At 37.0% G+C, this 17,721-nt stretch overlaps 1 protein-coding gene across 6 annotated transcripts in view; it reads right to left on the bottom strand.

The window, feature by feature from the left end:
• PCDH15 (protocadherin related 15) overlaps positions 1-17,721 on the bottom strand; it is a 435,688-nt gene that overhangs the window by 89,450 nt on the left and 328,517 nt on the right. For all 6 annotated transcript variants that reach the window (XM_088144402.1, XM_088144401.1, XM_088144400.1 and 3 more), the window contains exons 22-23: positions 8,746-8,886; positions 5,661-5,773 (exon numbers count right to left, since the gene is read on the bottom strand). In XM_088144402.1, coding sequence (XP_088000528.1) covers positions 5,661-5,773; positions 8,746-8,886 — 254 coding nt within the window. The remainder of the gene's footprint in view (positions 1-5,660; positions 5,774-8,745; positions 8,887-17,721) is intronic.

The following is a 17,721-nucleotide window of genomic DNA, read 5'->3' as shown; positions in this document are numbered from 1 at the left end:
GGCTAATCTGAACAAAAAACGAAGGACAGATGGAAACCAGCTCTCCCACACAAAACTGTTACACAGGAAAGGAAAGAGTCAGACTGACACAATCAATAGATACAGCATGTGTACTGCTCCTGTATATAGGTCTTATGTCTAGTGACACAGCAGTCCCTGGAATTTTTTGGTTCTGGCTTCTGCATTTTTCTTTAATAAAGATTACTAATCAGTCATCCTAGAATTCTTGCGAGGTTACCTAATTGTGAGAGAAGCCTGTCAGTCATGAACAAAATCCAACTTCTAGCACATCTTCAGAGCATTCTTTTTGCCCTCAGCTTTTGCCAACACATTGTTAAAAACGGGATTGTACATGTGACAGTGCACATGGACAATAAGCTGTTGCCAGCTATGGATATGCAATACATTTCATTTATCAGTGTAATTCCCGGAAAACAACATGGACAATTACCTGGGTCATCCTTTCCTGTTCTGGTGGCAGTTCCATGCCATGAACTGCACAGATAAGGGACCCCAAGTTAAAGCTATGTTTCAAGGTACACCAAAGGAGAAATGTATTCTATTATGAAGTTCTCTGGATATTTCAAGATAGACTATTTCATTTTTGCATGCATTTGCCTCTGCATATGCCAAACCCCTGTAATAAAACATATTTCCCAGTGTGTGTGACATTATTTGCAAAGAATATTCCATAGGGCTGTGTAGTCTTTCACTATGCACCCTCTTCAAACTTCTCATATTAATTCACAAGTTTTGACCTTTTCAGTGGTATTTACCTCTAAAAAGCGATTACAAGGGAGTTTAGGTATTATTACAATGAACCATTGACATGGCCTATTATCCTTAAATGTCAAACTTCATTCTGATGGACTTAATGCCATCAGGCACAATGCAACTTTATGTAATATTTGCAATAATTTGGTGAAAGCTACACGTTTAAATCTTAAATATTTTTTATCAGGGATTCAGCAGAATCATTAGAACTGGAAAGCATACTATCCTCTTTAAATAACTTCAGTAGTTAAATATCGTGAGATAATTTAAAGGTAAATAAAATATGGGAAGGTTATTCTCGTAGTTGAAATGAAGGGAAAAGGGAAAAGACAGATATGTCCCTAGATAAATAAGATGGATTACCAAATTCAGATGCTACATTTATTTGATTAAAACAAAAATGGATTTAAATTGTTTAAAACAATTTTGTTAAGTGGTGTTGCCATTCGTGATTTATTAGGCAATTCTCTTGTTTATTTTGATAATGGTAGGGGCTAAAAATATTTTTGCTTCATCAGAAGAAAGTTTTTGGTTATTGTGGCCACTGATGCAAAATCTTGCTATGATTATATGCCCCACATCTTCTGCATTAAATTCCCTTAAGGAGATGTTCTGAGATTCAGTTGTTGGATTTTGAGGATGGAAGGTAGAAACAAAGAAATATAACCTTCGCATACAGAACCTTCTGAGGAAGAATACTTTGTTGTCCCTTTCTGAGCATCTTAGAAAAGAAAGCTCTTCTATATTTTTCAGTGAAAATGTTATTGTTATTAAGAACAAAGGATGTTAGGATAATCTCCTAGCACTGGTCGGCATACAGAATAAACAGAAAAGAGGAAAAAAAAAAAAAGAATGGAATGAAAAATATGACTGGATCCATTTTGGGGGCTTTAGAGGATATTTTGAGTAAACAAGAGATCATATAGAGCTTTGTTGTTGTTCAAAGTAATTACAACTAGTTAGGGGCTGAATATGGAGGATTTATACAAATGCAAAGTATAGGCAAATTTATAATTTGCATTGGTTTAGGCAAGGACTTTGATAACGCCCCAAAATCCTCTGTTGGTGATTGGCTTCTGTAAAAGCTTTCCAGCAATTAAAAACAGTTCTTTTGAAAAAGAAAGCAAGAAAGATCAGACCACGATATGAACAAAGAATGACAATCATCCTTATATTTTAAGAACAGCTGTAACACAAATTTTCAATACGGTATAACTCAGTTCCAAAATTTATATTCCATACATATCAAAATGAATACCGGATTAGCAATTGGCTTGCAACTCTTAACCATTGCGCCTTATTTGGAAGTTTGTGTGTAGGTCTGTGTTTGTATACAGGGAATTTTGCACACACAAGTATGTATTCACACACATATATATGCATGTGTGCAATGGGTACTAACCATTTCATCAAAGTTACTATTCTTTCAAATCCAGTTGCAAAATTAATTCATAGGGAATAACGAACAGGCATCCACTATAGACAATTTCTTCAGGCTATTCCATGTGGGGAAGATGTAAAATTTGCATTCACATGTATGTGAGCACACCCACATGCAGATTTTAAAATATATATATATATAAATTTACATCAGCTTTAAGAGCATTAACAGCCCTTCTACTTCCATATTGAAATACAACATACATGTGTCTTCACTCAAAATGTCTCCTAAACATTTACACCTGATTCCTTAATAAGCATCACAAGTTCTGATAAGATCTATGAACTTTCATACCAGTGCCTGATACCAAACAACAGCAGAGCTGTGGTTCTATTAAGAGATAATACATTGTAATATATCATTATAATAATTTATTATTATTATGAATAACCCCATGTTTATAGAAACTACCTCACACTACACCAAACAAGACCTGTGCACAATCTGGAGGTCTTTCTGGACTCATGGTGTTATGTGGAATATTAGGGTTTATGTTTAGGAAACCATGTTTTTCCTTTGAGCCAAAGCCATTTCCTCTGGTGTGCAAAAACTAGCCTTTTGGGGGACAGTATTGAGACCAATCAAACAATAGGACTGTATTCTGAAGTTCTTGAAAGAAACAAACCTGGGTGGGAAAGGAGGAGATGCAACAAAGAACAGGTTGTGGTTGTGTCCAGGAGGCCCCTTGGACCACTGCACGTTGTGCACCAGTTGCACCCATTCTTGCACTGGGAGGCCCTGCTCACTGTCACTCATGCTTTCTCACATGAGGATTACTGCAGTGTGCTGTACATGGGGCTGCCCTTAAAGAGTATTCAGAAGCTTCAACTGGTTCAAAACGCAGGCAGATATGCTTGCTCCAGGATCTGCACATATTACACCTCTGTTCCACGAGCTGCATTGGCTGCCAGTTTGCTTCCAGGTTCAATTCAAGGTGCTGGTAATGACCTATACAGCCCTACATAGCACGGGGCCAGGTTTCTTAAGGGACCACCTATCCCCAATTACTTCTACCCATCCCATGACATGTGGCAGGAGGGGCGTATTGCAGGTCCCATCAGCTAGGGAGTATCGTCTGGTGGGACCCCAGAATAGAGAGCCTTTTCTGCCATGGCACCCACCCCGTGGAGCTTCATCCCCCCACAGATCAGATTGGTCCCACCCTGCTGGCTTTTTGTACGGCCCTGAAGACATCATTTTGCTAACGGACCTGGAGACCTGGGAGTATGGTGGAGCCAGTGCAGTGGCTGTACTGATTGCTTTGATGAATGGGATTATGATGGTTTTTATATGCTTTTATATTTTTTTCTTGTTTTTAAATTGTATTCCTTTTTGTTGTTTTCATATTTGTTTTGTCTGCAAGCAGTTCAGAGTTATATATATGAGATGGGCAGCTATATAAATCTGAATAATAAATAACTAAACAAACTACAATATCAGTTGCTGAAACCATTAACTTTTTTGTGAAAAAAAAAATCTTTAAAAAGTTTCTTAAGAATTGGCATCTATCTCAAAATGCAGCCTAGGGCCGACTACACTCCTTGGAAGCATTTGAAATATGTTACTATATTCAGTGCTTGAAAATAAAATGTCTGAACACCTGTTAAATGTGTCCACAGGCAATGCATAATATTATTGATTGCACATTTAGTTAGCAATTTATTGCCTAGAATAGGAATCCAAGGCTGTTAACTATGACTTTCTAACTGCAGAAGAGGACAAGAGACGTTGTGCATTAATTAACAAAAAAATTAGGATATTTTTGAACTTTTACTTTATTAAAAAGATAATTAATCACAAGAGAATACTGTTTTGAAGGGAAAACAAAAACAACAGTGAAAATATTTTCTGCTTTAGGTTTAATTTCCCATCTGGTCTCACAATTTTGTAATGGAATGAAGTGACAAAGGAGGCTTTCCATTATTCTTCTGCAGAAATATCTTTTTATTCTTAATTTTTTTCATAAGTCGTTTTTGTAGAATTCCAGAATTCAGACAGTCACCGCTTATCATTACTTTCTATATCTACTCATTCTTGTGTAAACCCTGTCCTTATTTATTTGTGTGTGATTCTGCTGACCTGAAAATATCTCTTGCGAATAAAGTCATACAAATACGTAAAGATGCAACAGTGGAACAGTAAGATGAGCAAGATTACAATATCAGGGGATCTTTATTTGCTGCATACCCTAAAAGTGTGTGTGTGGGGGAATCTGGTTTCATAGGTGTTGGGGGGTGGCAAATGACCATGTGTGCATTATGAAGTCATGATACAAATTATGTGACTTGCATCCATATTGAGATCCAAGTTCTAAAGGGCAGGGTTTACATTATGACGTCACCATGAGTGTTCTGTTGTTTTTTGTCACTGTGCCTAGCAGGGGACAACTAATGTTTGTTTTGATCTGAGTCCAGAACATAGGCTACCAGTGGAAGAACGGCAAAGGAGTCACTTTGATACATCTCACGTACATCACAAGAAGAGCAAAAATACTCTTCTCTGGCAGATGACTTGAGGCTTCTTCCTAATGCATACCCACAGTATAGGCTTTTTCCTTTTTGTTTCAGCTCAACAAAAGAAGAAACCTAGTTTTTGCATTTGGCACCCTGAAAGCTTAACAGCATGGTGACCCTATCTGTAAAGCCCGTGCATACTGTACATTTTTTTGTATGTGGCAACTTGCCAGAAAAGGGCAACTGAACAACCAGGACACACAAACAAACAGCAACATTATATTGAAAACATTGTGAACATGTGCTTAAATGACTTTCCATAACCCTTTCCCCCATTCCACCCTTCCCCACCAGCTCCTGACAATGATGGCAAGAACAGAACCACCCTTGCTGTTTTATTAACTAATGTTCTAAGTACTTGTGATAAATTTCCTGTATTTAACAGAACCAGACCTTTCAATGTATGCTACATATTTCTGCTATAAGTTCCAGGATATAAACACTTTAACACAAGTGTTACTGTGTTCTAGTCATTTAACCTAAGCCCAAAATATACACAGCAAAGAAAACAGACTGTTTCCGCATTTTGTTGCTCTGGTATTTTAAAAAGTCAGGGCTCTCAGAATGTAGTGTAGTAAGAAGATACTAGCAAAGTAGAAGACACAACGGATATCATGCAAAACACATAAACCACCTATACATTCAACTGAAAACAGTTCTAAATAGAATGACATTTGTTGCTTTCCTTAAACATCTGTGCATAGGGCCAGAACTAGCGTGGAGCCATCTTCAAGAAGACTCTGTTCCTTCTGTACCCCAGCAATATTGTTATAACACTCATAGATAATAGTGTATTGAAGGATTATGTATATGAAGGAAACATGACCTTGGATCAATTAGCATGTTAAAGGTTAAAGGTCAACCCCTTAATTATAAGAGTTATCTGGCCTCCAATTTTTCAAAAATAGTATTAATGAAAGAACATATTATACCTGTACTCATCCTGGGTAAACCGTGGAATTACTGAGGGTTGCAATACGGAAATTTCTACAGTGGTGGTATTAAACTTCACAGGATCACCATCATCATAGGCAATGACCACAAGCTGTTAAGCACATAAACACAATGAGTGAACATGTGCATTTCAATTCAATAATTTTAGAGATTGTTTTTTTTTTTTGAGTAATCTTAAGAATTACCAAAAAAGATAACAAATGTAAAAAATAAAACATGCACAATAGATCCAAAAGAGCTAACACATTGGAAAAAAAAAAACTAAAATTTTTGCTTCTACTCAAAAGTGCAATCCTAACTGTAAACCTCACTTATATAAATATTTTAAACCACCACATTTTAAAAGTTCATTTTGTTAGGGAAAAATAAGTAGAATGAATCATTGTTAGAGATGTGCAGACATCTCATGAGAAGTTTCCCTAGTCCTACTGAAATTTTATCTAGTTCTCTCAAAATTGTTTAGATATTTCTGCTCACCATAATTGGAAGACCTGAAAGACCAGGTTAGGGATAGATTGTCATGGAGAAAATCTACCTATGGGGTTACTAGGAGTTGAAAACAACTTGATGGCACATAAACCATCAGTCAATCAATCAATCAATCTCAGTATAAACCTAAATAAAGCTTTGCTGCATTTACAATATCATTGGGCTTATACGTTCCCCATACTGTTTGCTTTTACATGAAAAGCATTTTGATGAAGACTCTCTGATTAAAAAGCTCCTAATTATGCATGTTTCTACGGCCAACTTGCGGGCAGAAGTATCCCTTAAAAGAAATCCCACCTACAGAACAGTTCTAACAAAAGAAATACAGAAAGGGGATTTTTTTTTTTAAACTGATGCTATCTCCTTTCACGCTTCATTTCCAGAAGATCAGGGAAGCCTCTGAAACATGTGGGAAGTTGCAAGGAAGGAAGAATTGGAAACATCTACCAGCAAGATAATTCATGGGGTTTTGAAGTAGTCCATCAAGATTTGTGAAAACTGAATCTGTTGAGATCAGTGCAGGATATTCTGCTTTCCTGTACGTTATTTTAATAATTTAATTTAATCCTGTCAATATTTAATCAAAGGAAAGCTTCACTTTGTTCAATTACTTACTCTGATAAATAGGTTTAGGATGGCATACTACAATATTGAAAAGGACATTTTTGCATTCCTACTGGAATAATATTCATTCATTCATTCATTCATTCATTCATTCATTGCAAAGCATCATAGGTTATAATTCCTTATACATATAGAAACAAATTGTTTAAAGTTATAAAACACAGATGTTCTCTAAGAAAACTGATAAATGTTCTAAAACTAATCAGAACCATTGATATACCTTTTTCATTGATAGCATGTTTTTGATTAAGAGAAGGTAAGATTAAAATCAACTATTTTAATTGAATATATAAGGCCAGAAATGTAATTATCATAAAGCAAACATGTCTTTCCTTCAGAAAAAAAAAATGAGGCAACCTTGTTTCCTAAATTAAGTTGGATTTGATTTTCTGTAAGTATTGGTCTAAATCTGAATTTCTAAAGTTTCACAGTCATCTAAACTCATAAAAAGCTGAACCGGAAACACTGTTAGTCTAATGGATCTACTTCACAAACAATTTCAGATACCACATATCTTAATTAATAGCAATTTTCACAATTGTATGCATGCTTATTACTGTGTAAAATGTCACAGACTCTGTTAGAGTAAAGAAACAGGACATTTCAATAACATTCTAAAACTGGAGACATCATTATGGAGAAAAGTCCCCTTCAGGATGGAAGTTATATCAATCCTATGCAAGAGCTCCCACGGTGGCTGGGGAATTCTGGGAGTTGAAGTCCACACATCTTAAGCTTGCTAAGGTTGAGAAACAATGTTCCAGTTTGTTTAGGAAGCATCTTTTATTTCTCCTCCCACAATAGAAGAAATGTTTTCATAAAGAAAAACATGTAATTCATGACGTAGGATAGTTTAATACATTAATATATTTTTTTCTAGCTATACAGGTAGTCCTCGAGTTACAAACATTCATTCAGTGACCATTTGAAGTTACGGCAGCACTGAACAAATGGTACTTATGCCTGGTCCCCAAAATTATGGCCACTGCAGCACCCCCATGGTCACATGATCAAAATTTGGGTGCTTGGCAGCCTGCCTGCACTTACAACCACAGGGGTGCTTCAACTCCTATCACCTGCCTATCTCCCTGCCCCATATCTTTGCCCTTTTTGCCATGCTGCACAGCAACACTCCTTGGCAGTGGCGCTGGGACTGAAGTAGAGGTCTGAGGCCTTCAGCAGTCTCAGCTGGCTGCCATTGCCCCTGGGCCTCTACTTCGGCCTCAGTGCTGCCATCACTGAGGAGTGTGGCCTCAAGGCCCACAAGGCAGCTTCTGATCATGCCAGGCCTTCTTCCCAAGGCCTCTTGCAGCCCCTTTTCACAATGCTTCAGAAGGCTTTTGGAAAGCTTAGGGCCTCGTGAGCAGTGGGAAGAAGACGACTAAGGTCATCTGGGTGCAGTAGGGACTGTGGAGCAGAGGGTGGCAGGGGCTTTGTGCTGTGGCACTGGGGCGGCCGGCTGCAACACGGGCTTGAGGTGGCACTCCTTGGCGGCGGCACTGGGGCTGAAGTTGAGGCCCAGGAGTGGAATTCCAGTTCCAATTACTGTTATAACTCAAGGACTACCTGTATTTTATTAGCATAGTTCATATTAAGAATAAAAGAGAACAAAACTTCATTGAAACCTGAGGAAGTATTCAGCCCAAAGCATACTTATTTAAATGTTAATTTCATTTCTGGTTAAGTTACTGCAATTAATCTGGAAATGTGAAACAAAGTATATCAACACGTATTAAAGATTGAATATGAATAATATAGAGAGCAAATTCTGTGTAGTGTCACTGTAGTGGCATTATTACGCAACAGATTAAAATCGCATTCACTAATCTGCCATCCTGTAGGTAGATTGGCTCTGCTGCCTGTGAAACATAGAACTTGCAATTCAAACTCACTGGATGGACTCCAGGAAGGCTATCTTAAACATATTGAAATGTAAATGCATATAATTACCTTAAATAATGAACTAGGTTCTTCATTAAGATTCACTCGGGTTACTACACGTCCAGATTCTTCTTCAACATCAAAGATACTTGCACTGTATGGAAACTGGACAACATCTACTTTATATCGTACATGACTTGCTGGTGTCCCCTATAAAAAAAAATGTGCATTTTAAATTGTAGATGGCATAGCTTAGACAGTAAGAATGAAATGTAAGGTTCGCTAGCCTGGATTCCATGATTTCCAATGAGACTCCAGATCGAGGTTTTTCCAAAGAAAGTACAGCTTTTATTTCGGGCCAGAAGAAAAGCAGGGTGAACCACTCTCTGTCCGGCTGCCAGAGAAAAGACAGAGAACGGCCACACCTAGAACAGTTTACAACAGCTTTTATACCTTTTTGTCATCAGGAAGCATCTAGGAGGAGGGTCTCTCTCACACACACACACACCCGTGTGCCCGCCTTCCAAGGTTGTCAAAACATTAACTTCAAGTTCCTAGTCCTCACTTGCTCCGGGGGTCATAAAGCATTGCTAAGTTTTTGGCTAAGAAGCCTAATTTATTGCAGAGGATGTGGTTACATAATGTGGTTAAACAAGAATAGGTGCAAAGGTTCATGCATGCTCAGGAAATGCGTCCAGGAGCTCTGATATGAACAAGCAAGACATTTTGCCTTTAGCTTAACTACATCTTTCCATTTCCTTTTGTACCTCTGCAAAATGTTAAAAATGTCCCTTCAGAAGAAGCTTGAGGTACAGAAGCAAAATAAGCAGTTAGTCTAACCATTCCTTACAGAAATATTCAAACATATCTTCACATTACATCCTGGGACATTGCTTCTAAAATATCCCTACAGTTTATTGTGTTTTAAATATACTAGACAGCCACTTCTGTGCAAAACATTAAAAAAATATTGTAAAGATGTATACTTTTTAATAGAAATGAATATTTTCCTATTAAAAAAATATACATTGTACATTAACATCTTTATAAACACTTTCAAGAGGAAGTTTTTCTTTAGAACAATTTGGCTATCACACCAAAACCTTTTCCTAAGACCAAATTCAAACTCTGAACTTATGAACACAAGCTGTTTTTTTCCCCCTTAATCAGAAATTACCTCATAAATGTTATCACTTTTATTGTGGCAAATCCTATACAACCATTGCAAAACTCTATAAAAGAACAAAAAGCAATACAAAAACCGTATAAAAACTATATAAAAAACTATATAAACAAAAACTATATAAAAATCATACAACACAACCAGCAGCTGAGGTATAAGAAACCACCACCAACAATCAGCATAACCACTTAAAGCAGTGTTGTGCAAACTTGGCCACTTTAAGATGAGTGGACCCATGCTGGCTGGGGAATTCTGGGAGTTGAAGTCCACTCATCTTAAAGTGGCCAAGTTTGGACAACACTGACTTAAAGGCTCTACCACTGTCAGGCCTAGCCCAAGGAACTCCAAGAGACAATGCAAAATCAGTTCAGCTATTTTTATTAGCTACAACCTCTAGCAAGAATCTTCCCAGACTGAAACCCCAGCTCCCAAGTCACCCAGCCACAACACTGTGAATTCCTCAGGGAGGTGCCAGTCTCATCCTCTTGTAGTTCCCACGCTCCATCGGCAAGCTAAGAAAATGCTTATCTCCCTGAGCCTGGCCTTCATAATTCCATTCCATCACAACCACATATCCAGTTCTCCAAGCCTAGTGGCAGAACCACATCTTTAAGGCCTTACTAAAAGCAGATAGGTTTGGGGCCAATCTAATCTCCAGGAGGGATGATGTTCCAAAGGGTGGGTGCCACAACAGAAAAGGATCTCTTCCTGGGCCCCACCAGATGACATGTCCTAACACAGGGTTCCTCAATCTTGGCAACTTTAAGACGGGTGGACTTCAACTCCCAGAATTCTCCAGTCAGCCTTGCTGGCTGGGGAATTCTGGAAGTTGAAGTCCACCTGTCTTAAAGTTGCCAAGATTGAGGAACCTTGCCCTGGAAGACAGGACCTGGACCTGCCTCTTCTGCCAGACCTAATAGGATGGGTAGACATAATCGGGGCGAGGTGGTCCCTCAAATAACCAGTCCTATACTGTTATGCGCAACTCTAAAACAGAACCTCTCCAAAAGAAATACATCGGAAAAAAAGGAAATGGGGACACTGTTTCTGCCCACACCCATCCCTAAAACAAAAAGCAAAGCTCCAGGAGTGACTTCTATTCCCTCTGACATTCACAGCAGCTGGTTTGAAAATCATAACATGTTATTCCTTGCAACACTAAAGTAAATGATAAGAGGGGGAGGGGGAGGTATTTGAAAAAAAAAATCCTCTGTTTTGAGGGGGACATAGGAGGGTTACAAGTATGCAGATAGCAGAAAAACTCAGTGCAATAAGGAAAATTACTGCACAGTTTAAAGCAGAAACTTATTTTATTTTATTTTATTTTATTTTATTTTTGCTAAGGCTTATAAGCTGCTACAATCAGAAAATGACGCCAGGTTACTTACACTCTTGCCTCTAGTACAAGGATTGAAATACAAATAAATCAATAAACAATTAATAGGACAACAATAAAATCATGGTCATAGTCCATCATACAGCTATACTCATCATAATGCACAGCAATCACTTGGTGCTTCTTCTGTAGGAGCAACTCAACATTCACCCACCCCAAAGGCTCACTGAGTTAGGTCTTGGTTGCTTTCTGCAAGGATGAGTCAATCATTATCTCTAGGGGTGCTGTTCCTGGAAAGGAGGACACTGTGGGGACGCCTTGTCCTCATGATCCCTGACAGCAGCAACTACGGATTATACCACATCCCAAGTGCATTAAAATAATACCACGTAGATGCCTTCAGATGGACATGAAACTGAATTGGATTTCTCTGCTGAAAGCTTTTGCCAACAAGCTCAAGCCATAATTATCAATAAAAAAAATCACCATATGTAACCACCTCAGCAGAGCTGAATGAGATGCCACCATGGCATCAACAACAACAACATCATCATAATCAAACAACCAACCATTATGAATAAGGCGGATTAAGTCAAGGAAGCCTAGAAGCAACTGTCTAACACCACATTCTACCAACTTCTATCCTTGGATCCTACAGCAACATATCAGAAGGAACTATGCAATCTGATGAAGGAAATTCCTAGACATACAAGACTGTATCTGCATGGAGTCACCCCAGGAGCCTTGACCAGGCATCTTTTACCTACTTCCCCAAATACATAAACCAGGCAATGCAGACCATCTCTTGTCTCAAGCATTGCAGCTATCAGAGCTGGAATATCAGGTTCCATGGACTGTGTATTCAAACCTCTTCCCCTTTCTTCACTGCATGCCCACCTCATCCCAATTTAAATCCCTATCAGTTTAACCATTCCGTGCATCTGATAAAATGATCTGTAGCTCAACAAAGCTTATGCCTTTTAATAAAATCTGCTAGTCTGAAAAGCTGTTACCAGACTCCTGATTTTGGCTAGATTAGCATGGCTCTTCAATGTATCCAGATTCCCAGATGATCTCACTGAGCATGTAAATAGAAGAATATAAGAATAAGAAAATAAGAATAATGAGGAAGAAGGTGCAATCTATTGAAATGAATTATACAGAAGTATAATTGATATAATTGATTATATAATTGATATAATTGATTATAATTGATATAATTATACAGAAGTATAATTGATTTATAAATAATAAGCAATAATAAATGAATTGGAAACTGTAGTAGTCCAAAATTTGGGTGCTATATATGAGTACTGTTCCCATGTTAGTTTTATGCTACGTCAGCTGCATAGTACTGGTTATATCTTTTAACAGAGTGGGACAAATTTGCTAGAATTTAATTTCTTTCAATTTCTCATTTTATTCACCTAACATTTGCCCTATCCAGTTTCTGCAAAAACATGCAGCCTTCCTTTAAAAACCCAGGAAATACACACATTAGCCTAATACTTGCAATCTCTGGCTATATGTTAAATACTCTTTAGAGACACTTCATGTTTTGGGGGTTTTTTGCAGATTTTTTTCCTTTTTATTATATTGTTATAAATCTTGATATATTGTATTGTTTCAATACAGTGATATTTATATGATATTGTTAAAGATTATTGACATTCTATTACTTAGATAGGTTAAAGTGTGATACTTAATATTTTGTGTGCTTCCCCTAATAAACATAATTTGGAAATATTCACTGAAATGCATACAGGTTTGTTTGAGAACTACATTATAAATGTGAATAGTAACTAACACTAACTAATAATTGTATCAGTATACACACCCAGTTTCTATACTGATAGTAAAGGATAAATTGTTTATTACTTAACTGAGACTAAAATAAATTTGTCTTCTGATTTTTACTTTTAAAGTCCTGAAATGCTTGAGAACAGATTCAGTTAGGTCTTGTTCCAAATGTAGCCATCTAAAAAACTTTGCACTTTAGGAACCCATCTCTAAATAACCGTATTCCTGGAGAGGATTCACTGGTGGAATTCCTGTAGTCTTACCAAGTACTCAGAGTACATCCCTTTGTTCACCCACACAAAACAAGGCAGATCAATGCTTTCCTCATTTCTTGTTGCACTGCCAAAACTAAGTGTTAAACTCACATGAAATAGAACCAGAAAATTTGTCTCAGCTAAGGGTGTCTGGATATCCTTCTCATTTAGAAGGACTGATGATCACCAAGATATATTTCCTGCACAGAACATATATGTAAAATTACATTCAAGATGTTATTTTTTTTAAATTACGCTTATCTCATTATTTACAAGATTCTCTAAGCAACAACTATTATAATACATGCCATTTTATCCCTATGTTGTTTGAGTTCCTGGTCTACAGCATCTGAGCATAAAAACAAGAACCTCATTAGTCCTCTGTCTCTTCTAATTGTCATTAAGTTAATATAAAGACTTTATAGGTCTCTGGCCAATATTCTTATGATGCACCACAATCCATAACAATATGTGAAAGATGGGTATGACCCATATTATATGCTCCAGCAGACAGTATAAAAAGTCTACTTTAATATTTTAAGAGAGAACACGTTATTGTTGCCTACTGGATCAGACAATGAGCAATGAGGATGGCCATGTGCTGGAGTTTTTTTTTCAGATCCCTGCATTGAGCAGGGAGTGTGTGGATTCAGTGGCCTAAATGACCCCCTTCTCAGTGCATGATTCTTTGTCATATTCCTCTCTTCTTGGTGAAGAATGATATGCTCACAATGTTCAGGACATTGTCTATGATTGAAATTGATCATTTTTAAAATTTACAAACAGAAGGAATACTGATGGGATTAACATACTTAACAGTGATTATACTCTTAATGTCAGAAATAAATCTGATATAACAGTTTTTCTCCAAAATACACTTAACAAGAAATTACTCAAAAGCTGATAATTTTGTTCTAAATAATAAAAAAGGTTTTCTATTCCAATGACTAATACTTATGATTATCATTAAACATCTGCACACATTAGTAACTTGCTATGTAATTCCTAAAACTATCATGAAATCATTATTTCTACTGAAGCTTCTTTTATTCCATCATTTTTTTAAAAAAGAAAACACCATTTAGGTATTACAGTTATTGGCAATACTGTAAATGACTGACAGAGTTCATCAAAGGAGAATACAACATTGCATGTTTGTTAATAAACTGGCTTTTATTATCTCCCAATGTCATTGTCCCTTCACGTTGCCTTAAGTCATTGGAAAAAAAACATCTTGCTTCGGTTGTAAACATCAACCAATTTATCACATTAATTTAGTGAGAGGATTTATTCCCCTATGACAAAGAAACACTTAAGATATGCAAATATTGGGTATTTTTTTAGAACTGCTAGCTTACTGGGTAAATCTAAGACAAAGTTGGGAACTACAGCTCCCAGGATCCTACATCATTAGGCACACTGCTTTGGGAATTCTGGTTCATCAGATTGTCTACTCATACTCTAAAGTAATAACAGCTATGAAAATAACTATAATAAAACAATGGGACCTTTGCCATTCTTAAATAACAGTATTTTACTGAAGTCTTGAATTTATTGCCATGTGTTTATTTGTTAGGTTTATATTTTATCTTTTTCTAGGAGCTCAAGACAGGATACACACACACACACACACACACACACACACACCAATCAATCAATCAATCAATCTCTCTTCCGATGTTCCTTCATAACAATCTGGTGAGAAAGTTGGACTGAGAGAGTGACTAAGTCAAAATATTAAAGTGGTGGTGTCCAAAATAAACTATTGTTATGATTTAAATAATTGCTGAAGACACCTCCACCCTGCTACAAACAGGATAATGCTAAATCACAATAGAAAAATTAGCAATCCAACATCACTATGAAACTGACTCAATTCATAGGATTGGTTTGCAGAATAAGAATTAACTCGTCTAGTAGCATCTCTAATAACAATAATAATAATAAAAATACTTCACTGATTAGCCATTAGGCCATAGCAGAATACAAAATACAGAACAATAATAAGACCATGCATAACAAAGTAGAGTAAAAGGCAGAACTAAAAGGAAATACAAATCTTATTTCTGGATCACTCCTACAATTTACCCCAACCAGATCTACATATGCAGCTCTCAACTGTATTGTTTTGTTCAGATAATGGGGCTGTGTTATGTGTAATAATTGGGTTCTGATCGCAGATGTTGTTTTAATGCATGGATCCCAGTGGGCCATTTGTCTAATATGTGATCCAAGATACTGATCTCTCTCTTTCATATACAGCTGGCATTCAAATAATATATGAGTTATATCCTTTATCTCTGGAGCTCCACAAATACAAGTATGTTCATTGTAAGGAACTTGGTTAAACTTTCCATATTTAACCATTGTGTAGAGCCAGCAGCATCTGTAGGATCTGACAATTCTGAAAATGTTTAAAAGAATGTTATGACAGCATAAGCCAAGCTCAGCCCCTTTTGTACCTTCAACAGACATCACAATACACATACAAAAGGGGTGATACTTGCACCACCCCCACCTTCCCTTCCCTATGGATGCTTTTGAATTCAACTCTGAATGCTTGAGCAATTAGAGGTTCTTCTATTGTAATGCTTATCTGTTTCCTAGTTGTCTCTCTGCTAGGAGTAGACTCAGACTGACATTGAAGATCACCCAAAATACTTTCATGCTGAGTCTGCCTTGAAAAGAGAGTTCAGTATTTCAAGGCAATTATAGCAATTGCACAACTGTCCCAAAATGTTGCTGGCAATGTATATTACTGACTTGATTTTCTTAATGAGATAAGAAAAGGATGGTCCACAAATGGAGGATATCATTTTTGATCTATATTATGGTTGCATCGCTTTTTGATAAAATTTCAACTGATAGCATAAATTATTTTTCTACAGAGAGGATAGATCTATTATGATGGATTTTCCCCAGTAGGCTATAGAGTTCTGAAGAGCCATTAGGAAGTGTCTGTTAGGTACTTCTGGTGTTCCTGTTGAAATGTGTCAAAATATAGAATGCAGAAGTGACCATGATTTGATGTAATTACTATTAAACACCCTCTTCTACTGAACAGTTCTTAGTAAGCTTCTCTGTATTCCCAGGAACTGACGAGAGTGGAACAATTAGGAAGATAGCTACACTACAACAGGTTGGAAATTTGCAGTGAGTTTAATTGAACCAGCCACAGTATTGAGTACTCACTCGGTAATCATGTATGTATGTATGTATGTATGTATGTATGTATGTATGCATGTATGTATATTTGTTGTTGTTACTACTGCATCCTGACATTCTGGAGTGAATGGACCCTCTGGAGATACAATGTTAAGAACACTTAAGAGGCCTCTATTGAAGATGTTTTGAAAGTATTTGGAAGATAATACTGCACATGTCCATTGTGACTTCAAGGCAATAATTGATTCAGGTCAGTGTACTGGAGAATACAGAGCTCTGTCTGATTCTCTGTATCAAATGAATTTTGAGGCTTTGAGGTTGGGAGAATGTTTACAGATGTGCAGTCTTCTTTATGCCAGATCAACACTTACTCCTCTGGCGTCATTACATCAAGCAGTGAAAGACTCATAAGTTGACTCCAGAGGATAATAAATATGTCCACTGAAATGGAGGGATCTCATGGGCTTTAAAAGAGATAGTGGATCAGTTACTTGTACAGAAACCTTCTCTGGATTTGGAACAGCTTAATAATGATCAGCTAGTCTCTAGCATTCCTTCTTGGGCAAGATGCTTACGCAAAACATGTTATATATTCCATTTTAGGTTTGTTTTTCCCACTAAGACAACATTAGTTGACTTGAGGGATGACATGCTAGGAAGTAAGAAAGAATGCAGTTCTACTTTTTCTTCCCAGTCTCTTAACTTCTTTATATGTCATTGATTATGGTATCCTTCTAGATTGGTTTGCAGTGGTAGAAACAGGAGAAATTAGGTTACAGTCATCCACTGTTTAGAAACCTAAGGTCATACTGCACAGGACTCCTCTCAAGTGTTTCTAATTAATGCTGTAAGTCCAACAGGGGTCTATTTTAGCCAATGGAACTCATTACCTACATCAAATCCCTTTGTAATGCCATCTAGACCTTATGGTCCATCAATATTTTCATAAAATTCAAGTGAAGTCTTAGAAATACATAATTAGTGTCTGAATGTGATAATAAATTGATGGCCAATGCACTGAAATTCATATTCAGAGAAGATGAAGTACTCATTCTGCACTAGCAGGGGTGCAATTTCCATATAGGAATAAGCTCATTGACTGGTGTGATTTTTAATCCACATTTGTTCCTAGAAGTATATATTTCTTTAGTGACATAAAAAGCATGGTGTGCTTTTTATTAGCTTAGCTGGTTTGTCAACTGCAAGCCACCTGATAGAGCTAATTTGGCATCATTTATCATGCCTTTTATCCTTCAGGTTAGACTACTGTGATAGGCTGTATAGGAGCCTATTTGAAAGAAGTTGAA

The sequence above is a fragment of the Python bivittatus genome, unplaced genomic scaffold, assembly GCF_059951505.1.
Source record: "Python bivittatus isolate LINGU-HERP-01145 unplaced genomic scaffold, Pbiv_v1 ctg000400_np1212, whole genome shotgun sequence".
Lineage (NCBI taxonomy): Eukaryota > Metazoa > Chordata > Lepidosauria > Squamata > Pythonidae > Python > Python bivittatus.
This window is presented reverse-complemented; position numbering and strand designations above follow the sequence as displayed.